Consider the following 16,993-nt stretch of genomic DNA (forward strand, 5'->3'; position numbering starts at 1 on the left):
TATTTGGGGCAACACTGTTCACCCATTATAATTTTTTAATATATACTGAAAATGGTTGTGAGTGAAAGAGAGAGAAAAATGTAATGATAAAGGTATAAAAATATTATTTAATTGAAAAGGAGAGAGAAAAAGTATTTGTTTTTAGTGAAAATATATTGATATATGAGTTGTTTTTTAGTGGAATGTATATATAATTTTAGAGTGTTGAATGTGAATGCTCTTGCTAGTCTGAAGTTTAGAGTTAGTCAATTGTTGTACTCTTGTTGATACTCTAATAACAATTATGCCACAAAAAATTAACATCTCAAAATCATTCCATCCCACATCTGCCATGTTATGAATAGGGCTGTTCACGAGCCGAGCCGAACCGAGCGGACATTTGCTCGTGCTTGGCTCGTTTACAAACCGAACCGAGCAGAGCGGCTCATTTAGAACCGAGCCTCAAATCAAGCGAGCATTTTTCGAGCGGTAAAAATTTCGAGCGAGCGACGAGCGAAGTTCGAGCGATTTGGACAACCGTGTCACCCAATTTAAATTTTCTGAGAATGATAGTGACAATGTTGGGTAGCAAGTTTTTATGTCTTTAAAAACATGCACATTTCGTGGCATAATATTTTTCTTATGAATAACAATGTTGTGGCCAACGAGGCGATGATTATATTGCACGAACAATTACGTTGAGAGCTGGACACGATCGATTTAGGGTAACGACATGAAACATTCAGGCGATGAGCAGACTATCGTTTAACGGTTTATGGTTCAAGTTTTAGATTTGATATTAATTTTTTTATCGGTGTGGTTGGGCTAGTACGTATAGATATAGTTGTAAATTTGTATATAGTGGACCAAAATCTAATAGAGTGGTGCATATAAAACTTTAAATTTAATTTATATTTTAGTATATATGTATGTGTAATGTGTGTATATATTTAGGTATGTGTATATATATGTATAATTTATATTTGTGTGTATATATATATATGTGTAGGGGAAGGATCCACTAAAAAATGGATTTTGCCTAAGTAGCCTAAGAAGGATTGTGATGATGACATGTGTCACTCCTAATAAGTAGGAATGAAGGGCATTTTGGTCCTTATAAATAGAAGTGAAAATGACATGTGGCACCCATTTTGTTTTTTAAAAATACAACAAAAAATATAGCACAAAAAAATATAGCATAAAAAAATCTAGTACAAAAAATATAGCACGGAAAAATTAAGCAAAAAAAAAAATATAGTATAAAAAAATCCAGCACAAAAAATTTAGCATAAAAATATAGTACAAAAATCTAGCACAAAAAATGTTATACAACATAGAAATACAACACATTTTAGTGGGTTTTTTTAGTCTTCATATTTTATATAACAATATGGTACTCAAATTAAAAATAAAAAGACGCTCGATTTTACGGTGAAATTTTTATGAAAAAATAATGTCGTATAAAAAAGTTATGAACGTTTAACATGCATGTGCCTTGCATGTGGAGACAGAAAGTCCATAAATAGAATTTTCCCAAAATACCCTTGCACTCCTCCTTTCTCCTACACGTTCATCTTAACCATTGATTTGAAAAATGAATGGTTAAGATTCCTTCTCATCCTACTTAGGCAAAATAAACTTTTTATTTGATCTTACCCCTATGTGTGTATATACATGTTTATTATATATGTAAGTGTATATGTATATATACTAACTAAAACTAATAATTCGAGCCGAACCGAGCCGAGCGGACCTTTGCTCATGCTTGGCTCGTTTACAAACCGAACCGAGCAGAGCGGCTCGTTTACAACCGAGCGTCAAATCGAACGAGCATTTTCCGAGCAATTTCCGAACGAGCGTCGAGCGAGCGACGAGCGGCGAGCAATTTGAACGGCCCTGGTTATGAATCATATTAGTCCATTTTGGGCCCAACGACTTAGCAGGAGCCCAACAAGTCAACAACACAGAAAAGTCTGTTGGATCGTCACATAAGAGTTTCACAACTAACAAGCGACGAAACTATTCGACAATTATTTCCGAGCATAGTGATTTAGGATCTTTATTACCTATGTATTAATTTGCCAAAAAGAAACCTCCTCTCACACATTTCAACTTTTTTTTTTACCCTTAAATTTTTAGTTATTTTTAACACTTTTGTTTTTTTTTTTATCTTTTACACTTTTAACTCCAATAGTTTCATCTTTTACATAACTCCTATAGTTTTCATTTTTACACTTTTCACCTCATAGTTTTCATCTTTTACGTATTTGTCACATACATTTCTATTTTAACCCCAACACTTTTCCACTTTCAACTTTGGTCTCTATACTTTACATCTTTTACAAATTTATTGTTTTACAATTCCTTCTAAATTTTGTGAGTTACTAACATGCTTCAATGTGCGTATATGGTTCAACGTTTTTACGTCTATTTTTCTTACGATTTAACAACTTCGTCGAAACTCATGGGTCCTAAGCCAACTTAAATATTTTTTTTCTATATTTTACTTTTTTGGTCTATTTTTTGAGAGTTAACACGCTGAAACGTATGTGCGTGTTTCATCATTTTTATGTTTACTTTTTGTTTGGCTTAATAGTCCCGCCGCAAAGCACGGGTTCTATTTTGTTTTAAATTAGTGATTTAAAATTCACACGTCAAAGTCTCTACACTACGTAGCATGCATGCATGCATGCCTACGTCAGAACACTTAACCGCTGTTCTCACACATCACCAAATAACGGCACAGACTCAACTATTTAAAATTAGTTAACCGTCACAACCGTTCAAAGAAAAAACTATCAGCCGTCACAAACCGTCGTACCCCTCAGAAGAGGCACAGTACCCCTTCATGCATATATATAAACAACTTACTTTCAGACAAACAAACAAACGAGATATACATTAACTGTCCTCTAAACTAAACAAATTCGAGAAGAAGATATGGAAAATATGGAATATGGTTGGGGCGTTGGATCGGTTGTCGCGATGCTTTTGGTGGTCGGATGCATGTTGTTTCTGCCGCTGGGGATGGGACCCGTGGCACCACCGTCGATTCCGGTGATTGTTCTGCTTCCTTTGTTGTTGGTGGCAGTTATCATCTTTCTCTCCGTTGCCTCCAACCCGAATCGTTGATTAGTTTTCTTCTTCTCGAATGAATGAATGTATCTCAGATTTGATATTATCATGAATATTATGATTGCATGTTGGGTTTGATTATTATAACTAATTAATATGCATGCTGTTTTGTTTTGTGTTGAATCTCAATTAAATTTACTGGTATTGATCCAAATTTTGATGCTATCAAAAAAATATATAATCCGTTCGTTTTTTATTAGTATGCTTGTAAGATTGGTGATGCCAATTTTTTATGGGGTCTTTGATATTTCTAATTCTATATATTTGAGATTCTGTACAATGCAAGGCAAGGCAATGCAATTCATGTCATCAATTTTCCATTGATGATGAAGGTGCATACATTTTTAAGTTAATAAGTCTGCAACCGGTGTGGCCATGACAACAAAGACTCCCATCATCTTCTTGAAAGATATCATATATGTCATATTTGTGTACGCATCTTTTTAATTCTTAACGAAAGATGTGCTCTAAGATCATATGTTAAAACTAAAGATTAAATGATTAAATTAATTAAAATAACCTCATTTCTACACTTAATCATTATAGCCTAGTGGCATCTTAGGGTAGGATAAGGCTTAGGGACCATGAGGTCCTGAATTCGATTCTCACGAGGGGGGGTTTCCTATATTTATTGGGTTTCTTCCTGAATTGGTTTATAGACATTATTGCCTAGTGGAGATGGATATGATCGGGTTGTTCTGCTGGTGAGACGATAATACTCTAGTAATTCAAATCATTAAAAAAATATTCAATTCCCCACTTGTTTTAGCAAATTTTAATCCGGACATCCTACGCATATTTAGCCTGTTCCTTTTAGGTTTGTCAATGTTTCAATTCTATTTTGTCAGTGGCATTGTGTGTAATTGGTTAAGTCAAAAAATTTGTTAAAGTTAACGTTAAGTTTTCTCTGCAATTTTTCGTAAAGCGTTTTATCATATTACTAGCCTAAGATCCCGCGAATTTCACGGGTGGACTAACACACAAGTATATAACTTAAAATTGTTGAAATAATCATTTGAAAGAAATAAAAGTTCAAGTAACGAAATACATCCCTCTACCCGCAGGTACGTAATTATCAAACGAAGTTACAAAACCAATGCAGTTAGTTTTTTTTACCTGCCTAAGCATGCTTATTCACTTAAAGATTCACTTAAAGAAGAAAACAAACATACAGACTTAGCAAGGAGCTAATGCCTACATAGTACAAAACCCAAAGGGGGCCAAAACCAACAGAAAGCAAACAAAGAAGGATTATAGACATGGCTTGTCAGAAAGTGATTTTCTCAAACTTGCTCCAATCTTCCTGGCTTAAATTGCAACCTTGTATCTTTTCACCATCCACGAGTAATTATAAAATGTCACTGAAAACAACCTAAGAAAGGACATGCTTGCTCCTTTTTAGTGCAATATAAAATACATGTGTTTTTCTTACCACGCCGCCTAGCTAACGTGACTGCTACGTGACGCTTAATGTCTCCTCTTTATACCCTCCCACGCTTAATGTTTCAACCTCAAAGCACACCCAACAGTTTATATACCCATGACCTTCACGGGTTATATATCGGGAAACATATCACTTAGGTTGGTGAGTTTAGGGCTATGTACGGGGCGGTTTGGTTTTGAGCCAGAATCAAAACCAAATTCGCGATGCAACGGAAGCCATAGTTATTAAAGCGAGCGCCCAGGCGCGCCTAAGCGCAAATAAGGCGCAGGTCGGGAAAACGTCACTTCGGGTTATGAGGCTTTAATGTGTGTGGACCCGTGGGGGTACGTAACTATTTTTTTTAAGATTTGTATTTCATCTATGAGAGACCTTTCAAAATCTTAACAAACATACGTAATCACTGGATCTCAACATCGATTCTCAACAATGACTGCCAATAATCTTCAGGTTGTTGTTTTGAAAGTTTGTTTGTTTTTGTTGTTTTGAATGTTTGGATTTGAAACTTTTGTTTTTTGGGTTAATGTTTTGAATATTTTGCTTTTATACGATAGAATTTGGTACTTTGATTTTGTTTTGTATACTAGTCTACAATATGTATTTAAATGTGTGAAAATAAATACGCTTGGCAAGAACTGCCGGTTACAAAACATGTTTCACTCGCTGCAAGTTTTTATTATTTAAATTAATAATAGTGTATTTTAAGGTGCGAAACTCTTCTAATTATTAAGGTCAAAGGTACACGTTGTCACATTATCAATCCACTCGAATCTCAAATCTCGGTTGAAAAAAGCTCGAAATCAGCTTGTTCGTTTATGTGTGCGGATAATGTAAACCTTTAACTCATGTAAAATTTTAATTATTTATACAAAGAAAATTTGAAGTACATATGAAGGGATGAAGAGTAGGGTTGTTCAAAAGGTAAGGTTCATGGCTCACTCAAATCTCGGTTGAAAAAACTCGTTCGAAATCGGCTCTTTTGTATATGTTTGTGTGTTTGTATTATTATATACGAATATCTCTATTTGTTATTTTACACTTCTATCGTAAATCCAAAAGTTATTGTCTTCTTCAAATTGGATGTATTGAATTTAAATGATCATTGGATTTTAGTTTAATCTACAATAAATCCTATTGAATTTAGATGATCACTAAATGCACTTGTGGTTTGTTCCGAACCATTTGAAAGGTCAAAATCTATTGGAGGTGATCATGCTTCAGAATACCAAGTCAAAAGGTAATAAAAAATGTACACATATAATTATATTTCAACTGGTGGTTATTCATTTGTAATAATATTCTCAAGAAAACCGAATGAAAGTCTATTTTATACTTGATATTTGCCTATAAACATAAACCCCTCAAACCAATTGGACTGTCGTATTGACTTTTTGATATATTTGGCATTATTGGTTGGTCTTTTTAGCCTAATGGTTAAAATTATTTTAATTTTTAGTTAAATATTAAATATTGATTTTATCTAAATTAGCTTCTTTTTTATCAGCAAAACCCAACTTATAATAATAGGGTAGATGAGAAGTCCAGCAAGAAATTGATAACACAAGCATAATACATCACCTAGTAGAGACCTTGGCACATCTAAATATCATATTAGAAACAATTTAACAGCAGTTAAACATCACCACACCACTCCTAAACTTCGTCAACAACCTGGAACAATTGTTTAGAACCTGCCTTTGGAAACTCGACATATTGTTGTTTCAACCTATTCTTGTACCCTTCATTTTAGAAAAATAAAAACAAAAAACGATAACCACAACAATGTATCTAGACTTTGAAATTAATCTTTTTAGCACTGCATGGTTTTCAATCATGCGATGAGAGAACTATCTCCAATAGCAGTTCAGTTACCTTTGTTGCTGACTCAGGTTCCAGCTATTCCGCTAACACCCACAAGATTTACACATCACCCATATATCTAAAGCATAATAAATACATTTTTTTTTCATTTTTAAGAAACCAAAATGGAAAGCATTTGGTGCAAAGATTCCACCAGCATCACTCAAATGCTCCAGATTCCCAACATCATAACCCTTTTGACACATCACTAATGTTACTACCAAGTGGGTGGGGTTACATTAGTCTATATGGCACCATCTATTATTCAATAAAACATAGCAACAGAATAGTACAACAAACCTGTTGCTGCGTATGAAGAATGGGTTGTTGCTGATTCTGCTTCCCAGGAACATCAACACAACTTCCACCTGGATGTGGTGCCTGCTGACTTGGCGAAAGCATTGGCATGTAAAAGTTTGGTGTTGGGCATCCACCCACCTTGGCTCATATACAAAAGAGACAGAGCTCAACAATGAACCATATACAAATTTAGGAACCCAAATACACATGTAACGGGTCAAAAGAACCCAAAGACACCTGATCAAATCTTAATGGCCCAAAAAATATAGGATTAAAAAATTAAGAATCAGGTGTCTATACACCTAAGAATCAGATGCAACGTTTCACAAAAGAATAAGCATGTAACGGGCTTAATTACCCGACATTATAAGCGTTTTAGGTTAAACAAAATCCATAACAGATGTCCACGTCATCAATATCCAAACATCTAGGATGGATTTTCTTGTGTCATAAACCATATAAACTACTTACAAAGACTCTATACTTCATTTTTCAACTTCACATAGAACTCTGTAAGTAATCTTCAGGTATTGATTTGCAAGTGTCATGTCAGAATAAAGTCAAATCCAAAATTTTGGCATGTCCGAGTTAGGGACTGAATGCGTTACAAAGTGCAAACCACAGGGACCATCGGTGTACTTTTGGAAAGTTAGGGACCAAATCCAAAATTTCGATAAACCATAGGGAATATCCGTGTACTTTACTCTTCTAAAAATAATGTGGTTTTCTGTGGTCTAAATACAGTTGGTTACCTAATAAAGAAATTTGCCCAAAGTTGGTTACCTTGTTACTAAAAACTTAAAGAAAATATTCTAGATCAACCCAATCAGACCATACTGTTTTGACCCGCACCAAAAATCCAAATTACCAGTTTTGACTCGTTACCTACCCCACCGACCCGCCCATTTCCCACCTCTAGTATAAGAAACAAACCTTAAAATACACATCCAAAGCTCTATACAACCCATTATTCAAAGATCTTGCAGAATCAGGAAGAATTTCCGCAAGCGATTTCATCTTTTCAGGTTTCAAATTCACCTCAGATGCAACCTCCGCCGTATAATTATCCACAAGCTTTGAAACTTTCCTCAACGGTACAGACGACGGCGATACTTCCGAAACAATCGTTCTCGTAGAAAGAACTGTAACTTTCTCTTCACAAGCCAAAAAATGATTTATAATCCTTTCAACACAACTTAAATTCCCACCTTGCGTATTAAGTCAGATTGGCCAACTTGCAACATTTTATTTGCTTTCTCTATCCATTAGTTTTATAAGAAGAGATTAATATGATTTAAAAGTAGAATATAATAATGCTGATCCAGTTTTTGAAAGTTTTTATGCATTTAGATACAGTGAGCTAAATATTTATTTAAGCCGTTTGATGTACTTGACTAGTTCAAAGCAAAACACCTCTGTAATGTATGAGCTCAAATACCTTCTATGAACTTATATTACAAAGCCCCGGTTAATTTTTCAGCAAATTGTTGGATTTTATTTCAAAGAACATTGGGCTCTTTAAAATTAAAAGGAAACTAACCATTATATTGCTGATGATCACGGAACGGAACCCTCATCTTTGCCCTTAAATTTTGTAATTCTTTTAATGTAAAATCAACTACAAATAGTAAAGTAAGTTAGAAATATATTTTTACAAGTATAACTAAATTAATTTGTATAAAGCATTCCAGGATATATCCATTAAAGGTATATTTGAAATGACTACTTTCAAACGATTTCCTTTTTAGCTCACCTCCCTTTTACCCGTTAAAGATAAAATATAAACCAAATTGGCTTGTTCAAAAGTAAATGGGTCAAAATGCAATAAAAAAGCATATGCAGAATAAAATAAAGCTATTCTGTGGCTTTAAATTGACTTGTTGATTGATTCAAATTAGAATGGTAAATGATGTACCTTGAATCTTGTAGCTCAATCAATTTGAAAACCAAAGCATCGCCATCATCCAATTTATGTTCTAATGCAAATGCTCTCCATCCACCACGACCAGTTCTTCTTGATCTAATAAACATTGCTTCATATTCATTCCCATCCTACTCATTATTGACTTTGTAAGATGGTTCCTACAGGAGAGCCCCTTTAGAGATTTGCAAAAATCAACCAAAAAAGCACACACAAGTTAACAAAAGCTGTAGAGGAAATGTCAACCAAAAAAGCACACACAAGTTACCACTTTCTACATCAAAAGTAACATTATAACAAAGAAAAATATAAAACTATAATCTGTATAAACATATTTAACATTCAAATATCCATATTGGTTACGATTATTAACAAATTTGAAATTTCCTCAAATAAACATATAAAACTATAATTTGAAATTTGTTAATTGCATCGTATCAATAAATGTCATACCTGAAGCAATCATTGAGAGTCAGTGAGAATAACTTTCGGTCAACATCCCAATTCATCAAAAAAGTGATCAACCCTTGATAAAAACCCTAATTTCAGAAGGTGTGCAAACTTGTTCAACACAATATCAATTACAAATCAGAAAACAAAAATAAAACTTACCTGTTTTGAATAAACAAATTTGCTACATCAACAAAAGCCCAATCTGAACCACAGGAACTGTTATTGTTCATAAACGAATGAGAAACAAAGAGATGTCGCCAATCTTCAACAAAGAATCATGTATCAGTCTGGGCCGCCACCGATAACAACGCCGTTGTTTTCATCAGATCCAGACACGAATCCTTAGGAAAGTGTACATGAAAGAGACTGGTTGTTTTTCTTCTAGCCATATTCGCCATCGCCATTGATGAAAAGAGTTTTGGAATCGAATTTTTGAGGCCATTGATGTATCTGATAACCAGAAGGGTCCTTTTATGGCGATAAGGAAATTTTTTGACGCCATAGATGCAGTATAGAGAATTAGGGTTTGTGAATAAGAAGCTGAGGGCGTGATTTGGTTTTAAGGAAATAGGATTATGATTGAATAGAGAAGGGATGATTGATAGTGAAGGGAAATAGGGGGAAAAGAAAATGCCGCTCAAATCAATATTGAGAGGAGTATTAACTTGCCAGGTGGCAATTAGTGGATTAAAATTATGCCAAGTGGCACCAAAATGTATTGTTTTAATATACATAATAGATTAAATATTCAAGGGTAAATTACTTTTTGAGTCCCTATGTTTTAGTGGTTTTAACTAGTTGAGTCCAAAAGCAAAAAGTTTAACGACCTGAGTCCCTATAAGCATTTTCATTAACCATTTGAGTCCTTTTGAATCCAAATTTTAACCTTTTGAGTCCAATTTTTTGGACTCAAATCGTTATAAAATGAACAAAATTGGACTCAAAACGTTATAAAATAAATGGCTAGGGACTCGGAGCGTTAAACTTTTTGATTTTAGACTCAAGTGGTTAAAACCACTAAAACACAGGGACTCAAAAAGTAATTTCCTCAATATTCAATATAGAGGCAAAAAAAAATATAATAGGAACGAAAAGGGAAAGAACGAATTATGTAAAATGGGAAAACTAATTAATATCATGTTTAGTATTAAGGATAATTTCTTACTTAAAATCAAAAAGTATTTTAATTATTTTTTGAATAACCGCCCGAGAAGGATGATGTTCACTAGGGTTGTGCAAAGGGTCAAGAACCGGACACCGACCTATACGGTGATTACGGCTAGCACTTCAATGATCAGTGACCCGAACGATTGGCTGCAAAACAGAAGCACCGTTAGGACTCGTTACAGGAATGGGGTTATTCCTGTAACCACCCTCCGGCGTGAGAATAAGTCTCGGTTTGTGGGAGTAAAAGGAAATTGAGAAGAGAAAGTTATGTGAGAGCAAGATGATCATACCTTATACATTTACCTTTATTTATAGGTTTTTCATTAGGGTTTCCTCTAACCTAGGATATATTCCGATAAGTTAGGGATTTGCATGATCTTCCCGAAAAGTTGGAGATTTGGTTGTGTAACTTCCGTGCGGAGATGGAAAGTTCTAGAATAATCATTTATATTCATATTAAAATAATAGGTTGTAACCGGGTCGGGTTGACCAATGCGGGTCATACCTCGTCATGTCCCCCCAGTCCGAATTCATGGAAAGAAATCCATTAGCTCGGACTAAGAGAGAAAAAAGAAAAGTTATTTTATTATGATTATTGCCAAATACGTTGGGCCTAGTGCCGTTATGTTTTGGGGAAATGACGGCGAAAAGATAGGATGTGACAGTTGGGTCATCATTGGGATGACAACTGTGCTTACCCTGTTTGGACACGTATTTCCGTTCGTACGGCTTTTTGAATTTGAAAGGTTACTTTTGCGTATAAGAAACACTACCATATATGAGGGTTTAAATTTCATTCCCCTAAATCGTTCGTTCATCATTCTTTCCAAAAAATGGCTTCCAAACCTAGTGAATCGTCCTCTTCTGCTGCCGCCACTACCGATGTGCTTTTCTGCAAGTGGGGTGAAACGTCTTACAACAATCTTGTTCAAGACTACGGCATCCGGGCCGAATGGAACCCCATATTGCCGTCCAAGACGGATACTGCATTTCCTCTAAAATCGGGTAAAATCACGTTGTTTAGTGATTTCTTCAAGTTCTGCAATTTTCGATTACCCGTCACCAAGTTTCTTAAATTGGTGCTCGATTTTTATCGTATTCACATTTCTCAATTACATCCCCTTGGGTTGGTGAAACTTCACCAATTCGAATTTGCCTGTATTGCCCTAGGTCATATTCCGGAACTAGTTGTATTTAGGGCTTTCTTCGTGCTTGTATGGAAATCCCCTTTCTTTACCTTCGATCGGAGAGACACTGATGTGTCCTGCCTTAGGGACATTCCTACTAGTTCTAGGGATAAAGATTGGAAGAAAAAGTTTTTTCTATATTGATGCCTCTGTTATTTCTGGTGAAATATATTGGAGGGAAAAAGGACCAAAGGATAAGGTCAAAGATGACAGTCCTTCGGAGGATGCATACGTATCAAACGTTCTGTACACGAAATTGTGTGGTCGTCCCTTCGAGTGCACGGTTATCAACGGCCCATTTCTGGAAAGGCCATGCTGCTGTCACCGGTACTAGGCTGTTCTTGGGCCTTATTGTTTGAGGAGCGAATTTCTGCCAGCTGCGGCATTTCCGAAGTTCGATTACAGCGTCTTCGTGCATCCCAGGCCAATAATATCCCGCGCTATGGATTTTGGCTACCACCGCCCGGGGTCCAGCGTGTATGCCGCATAGACCTGCATGGATTTCGCTGATGAGATACTTTGCCTCTGTTGGGGAGACACATCGCAGCAGTGGGCCCAGGTAAGACTTTCTGTATAGGACACCATTATTGATCTCATATTGCAGCGCTTTCGTTTGTATCTTCTGTGCTTCGCCTTTGGCGGGAGGTAGCTCCCCTGTTTCAAGGAAACGTAGAACCGGAGTGTACCAGCAAGGATCTTCCGCCGTAACGCCGGAAACATTCTGCGGTTCAATTGAGGGTGTCTGCAGCGTTTCGACTTTGACTTCCTTTTCCATACCTGAGGTGGCGAGTTTGCTGAGAGCATCTGCTATCTGATTCTTGCCTCTATATACGTGATTGAGCGTGACGTTGTCAAAAGAATCCATGAGTTCCTTTGTTTTCGCCAAGTATTTTGCCATCGATTCATCTTTGGCTTCGTACGTTTCGTTTACCTGATTGTTGACCAGCAGCGAATCAACATATGCGTCTACCCTTGCCGCTCCCATAGATTTCGCCGTTCTCAGACCTGCTAGTAGTGCCTCATACTCCGCTTCATTGTTAGAACATTCGAAATCGAAGCGTAAAGCGTACATTAGCCTGATCTCATCTGGGCTTATCAACATTAAGCCGGCTCCAGATCCCTTTCCACTAGATGACCCATCGGTGTATAGTTTCCAGGTCTGCCGGGCAGTGCTAGATTCCGGGATGTCCTGGACGACTGGGTCCAGGATAGCTTCTCCTTCAGGTATTTCGGCTAGAAAATCAGCAATTACTTTCCCCTTAACTGCTATTTGTTTCTGATATTCGATGTCCAAAGCGCCAAGTTCAATTGCCCACTTGGCCAGTCTGCCAGAAATCTCCGGCTTGTGCAGGACTTGTTGCAGTGGGTAATTGGTTAGGACCTGTACGCGGTGCGCCTGGAAATATCTTCTCAGTCTCCGTGTGGCGTGTACCAATGCCAAGACCAGCTTTTCCAACGTGGGATACCGCGTTTCGGGTCCCGCTAATACCCGGCTGATGTAATATATCGGTGTTTGTCTTCCATCCCGTTCAACCATGAGCACAGCGCTTACTGCGGTATGAGCTGCCGCTAAATACATCTATAATGCCTCATTAGGCCTTGGTGCTGTCAGCATGGGTAATCCTTCTATGAAGCGTTTCATGTCTTGCAGAGCTTGTTCCGCTTCGTTGGTCCATTTGAAGTTTTTCTTGTTGAGGCACTCTTTCAACGTTTTTATGAAAGGCAGGGATTTCTCGGCATGTCTTGCCAAGAACCTGTTTATCGCCACTAGCCGCCCATTCAGGGCTTGAGCTTCCTTTAATGTTCGTGGGGAAGGCATCCGCGCTATGGCGGCCACCTTTTCTGGGTTGGCTTTGAAGCCATCTCGGGTGACTACTACCCCAAGGAACTTCCCTTTTTCCACCCCGAAAGAGAATTTCTTTGGGTTTAGTTTAATGTTATACTCTCTAATCCGCTGAAAAGTTTCTTCGATGTCTGCTAACATTTGCTTTTCTTCCCTGCTTTTGATTACAAGGTCGTCGACATAGACCTCCAAATTTCGTCCGATTTGTGTCTCGAACACCTTGTCCATGAGTATCTGATAGGTAGCTCCAGCGTTTCGTAGTCCAAAAGGCATTTTTGTGTAACAGAAAATGCCCACATCGGTGTGAAACGCTGTTTTTTCTTCATCTTCTTTGGACATCTTGATCTGGTGGTACCCTTTGTACGCGTCCAGGAAACATTTGAATCTGTAGGGTACCAGGGAATCGACCTTTAAGTCAATCTCGGGCAGCAGGTACGCGTCTTTGGGGCACGCCTTATTTAAATCTTTGAAATCAATGCACATTCGCCATGTGCCATCTGGCTTTTTTACCATAACCGGGTTGGATACCCATGTATGGTATTGTGTTTCCCTGAGGATTCCAGCTTCCACTAATTTTCGTACTTCTTTGACAACTGCTGCCCGTCGGTCCGGGGCCATGCTACGTTTACCCTGTGCGACCGGCTTAACGCCTGGGAGCGTTGCAAGTTTGTGTTCTGCTTTATCACGGGGGATTCCTGTCATGTCAGAATGTTCAAAAGCGAAGATGTCAACATTTCTTCTTAACAATTGCTTCAGGTCGTTTCTAATTTCTGGAGAAAGGGTGTCCCCGATTGTGACCATCTGGTCCGGATGGCGTGTGCTTAGCACCCATCTTTCTGGGCCCGTGGCTCCGGTGGGCCCTTGGCGGCATCTTTTGGTACTTAGTACTTCTCCAATCTTGTCACGAAACACAGTTGCAATACCCCGCGGTGTAGGAAACTTCATGAATCCTCGTGCCGTGGAGACTATAGCATCCAATTTTCCCAGGGTGAACCTTCCGATGATCACGTTGTGGTATGACTCAGCACGAACCACGAGGAAGGTCAGGAGTATGGTTCTTTCTCTAGGTGATTGCCCAAAAGTTACCGGGAAAGTGATCTGACCAATAGGGTCAACCTTTTCCCCTGTGAACCCTTTGATGGGGGCGTGTACTGATTCAAGCAGCTTTCTATCTTCTGGTTGCATTCTGTTGAAACAATGCTCATAGATAATGTCTTCTGAGCTCCCGGTGTCAACCAGGATTCGCCTCATGCGGTAGTCTCCTACTGCAGCGGATATGATCAGGGCATCTGTGGTAAGGTACAAATCCTCCATACGAGGTTCTATGGTCATTGTTGCCAACATCCAGGGTTCGAGTGTGGAGAAACTCCGTTTTGCCCCCCTTCCTATGTCCGCGTGTACCATGTTCAACTCACGCGGCCTTTTGCCTGCCGCCTTATCACTTTCTTCCTTGACGACAGGTGGGCCCTGCTTGATATCTCTTACTAGGTGTGCCAATTTACCCGCCTTTACGAAATATTCGATCTGTTTTTTAAGCTGAAAGCAATCGTTGGTGTCATGACCGCTCCCTTTGTGGTATTCACAATACTTACTCGTATCTTTGTTAGGATTATCTTTCAGTGGTTTCGGTGGGTTAAACCTGAGGTTTTCCGAGGCTAAAATTTCAGCCGGTGTCTTGCTCAAGTTGGGGTATTCGGATCGAGGTTTCGACGGCTCATTTCTCGAATAGGAATTCCGGTGTCTATCGTACCGCGTATCTTTGTCGTTTCTCTGGTATCGGTCTCCCCTGCTTTTACCTTTAGACCCCCGATTATCCTTTTCCTCCTGGTTTTTTAGGGCTTCTTTTTTCCTATTGGCTGCATGGCTAGCTGCCACTGCCTTTTCTTGTATGACGTATACTTTGGCTATTCGAAGTATTTCATCAATTGTTGGGGGTACGCCATCCCTTCCATGTAGCGTTCTCAGCAACTCGTCATCATTTACGCCCTGAAGGAAAGCTCCACATGCCAGATCATTGGTCACGCCCGGGATCACCAGGCTTTCCTTGTTAAATCTGATGATAAAGTTTTCTACCGTCTCGTTGTCTCGCCGACAGATGTGGAGGAGTTCGTTTCTATCTTTCGTGTGTCTGCGCTGCTGGCTAAACTGTAAGATAAATTTGGACTCTAAATCTTCAAAGCTGTCGATTTCCCCTGTAGGCAGACTATCCCACTAGACTCGGGCCGCGCCCACTAGCGTTTGCACGAACATTTTGCACCATAAGGGCATGGACCAACAAGCTACCTCGCCGACGCTTTTAAATAAGTTGAGATGGTCGTCCGGGTCGGTGAGGCCATCATATTTGCCTACCGTTTGGGGCATCTTGGGTTTCTCCTTGATAGGGGCCTCGGCGATTCTTCGTGTGAATTTAGACCGGAAAGTCGCGTCCGTCGGTTTGTACGGCCTGGTGAGTTCGTCTTCTTCCACGTTTATAGGCTGTATTGGTGGGGCGTCCATACCCGGGGCAGTGCCCACTATAGGATTGGAATTTCCTATTGGAGACACCCGAGGCCTGACCATGTTTCCCCTGTCGTAGACAGGTTCAGCCGTAGGTGGAGTCTGAGCGTAAACCGGTTGTGGTGTTGGGAGATTCCACCAAGGCGGCATGTAAGCCGCGTATGGCGATTGAGTGCTACCCTGTGCGGTTCCCTGGAGCGGGTACGCCGAACCCCCGTATGAGGGTAAATACCCATACGGGGGTGCATAACAATACCCAGGGAAGTATACTTGGTTTCCTGGTGTGACGGGAGCGTTCATAACTCCGGCCGGCATGACGACCGGCTGATGAGGCGGTGTTGACAATGCCGCTGCAAGCGCCGCTGAGTATAACGGTGGCATCGTGTTGGTAGTCAGAGGTTGATAGTATTGAGGCATGCTAGTTTGTGGTACAATGGTGCTAGGGCTCGCCGATGTGATAACAGGGACGGAGGAGAGGCGTGAAGCCTGTGCATTAGTAGTCATCGCTGGGGTGGACATATTGCCGTTGGTTCCCCCAAACTCCCTCGATTGCAGTTGTGAGGGCATGTAAAGAAACAGATTCGTCACCACAGTCTGGGAAGAAACGATGGTGATGATGTCAAAACCTGGAGGCGGTCCTTCTGCCTCGAATTCTGGGTCCAGCGACCTTGTAACGGCTGGGGGAGACTGCGTGGTAGCAGCGAGGCTCGTCCCCAACGCCAGGTTATTGTTCATCGTCGTTGGATCTGCTACGTTCTGATCACTTGCCATGAGGTTCTATCACAGAATAGGTCCCACGGATGGCGCCAATGAAGAAACACTGGCCTATACGGTGATTACGGGCTAGGACTTCAATGATCAGTGACCCGAACGATTGGCTGCAAAACAGAAGCACCGTTAGGACTCGTTACAGGAATGGGGTTATTCCTGTAACCACCCTCCGGCGTGAGAATAAGTCTCGGTTTGTGGGAGTAAAAGGAAATTGAGAAGAGAAAGTTATGTGAGAGCAAGATGATCATACCTTATACGTTTACCTTTATTTATAGGTTTTCCATTAGGGTTTCCTCTAACCTAGAATATATTCCGATAAGTTAGGGATTTGCATGATCTTCCCGAAAAGTTGGAGATTTGGTTGTGTAACTTCCGTGCGGAGATGGAAAGTTCTAGAATAATCATTTATATTCATATTAAAATAATAGGTTGTAACCGGG

At 39.2% G+C, this 16,993-nt stretch overlaps 2 protein-coding genes across 9 annotated transcripts; both read right to left on the reverse strand.

The window, feature by feature from the left end:
- Window positions 1-6,125: 6,125 nt before the first annotated feature.
- On the reverse strand, window positions 6,126-9,697 carry LOC110886400 (BTB/POZ domain-containing protein At3g44820). 8 transcript variants are annotated; one of them, XR_002562800.2, is made up of 5 exons: window positions 9,249-9,697; window positions 8,631-9,175; window positions 7,649-7,869; window positions 6,716-6,858; window positions 6,126-6,459 (listed from the first exon to the last, which is right to left on the reverse strand). XR_002562800.2 is itself a non-coding variant. In XM_035978758.1 (5 exons), exons 2-5 carry the CDS (start codon window positions 8,290-8,292, stop codon window positions 6,424-6,426), a joined length of 432 nt encoding a protein of 143 aa, XP_035834651.1. In that variant the 5' UTR covers window positions 8,293-8,333; window positions 8,631-8,827; the 3' UTR covers window positions 6,126-6,423. The 8 variants fall into 8 exon arrangements, 4 of the variants coding, with proteins under 4 accessions (XP_035834651.1, XP_021989880.1, XP_035834650.1 ...); XR_002562798.2 differs by having other exon boundaries at window positions 7,649-8,333; XR_004869887.1 differs by having other exon boundaries at window positions 6,716-8,333; window positions 8,631-8,797; window positions 9,090-9,175; window positions 9,249-9,696.
- A 1,981-nt stretch (window positions 9,698-11,678) lies between these two features.
- LOC110883213 lies at window positions 11,679-13,022 on the reverse strand. Its single transcript, XM_022131022.1, has one exon. The coding sequence runs from the start codon at window positions 13,020-13,022 to the stop codon at window positions 11,679-11,681; it is 1,344 nt and encodes a 447-aa protein (XP_021986714.1).
- Between the last annotated feature and the right edge of the window lie 3,971 nt (window positions 13,023-16,993).

The sequence above is a fragment of the Helianthus annuus genome, chromosome 10 (genome assembly GCF_002127325.2).
Source record: "Helianthus annuus cultivar XRQ/B chromosome 10, HanXRQr2.0-SUNRISE, whole genome shotgun sequence".
Taxonomy (NCBI): domain Eukaryota; kingdom Viridiplantae; phylum Streptophyta; class Magnoliopsida; order Asterales; family Asteraceae; genus Helianthus; species Helianthus annuus.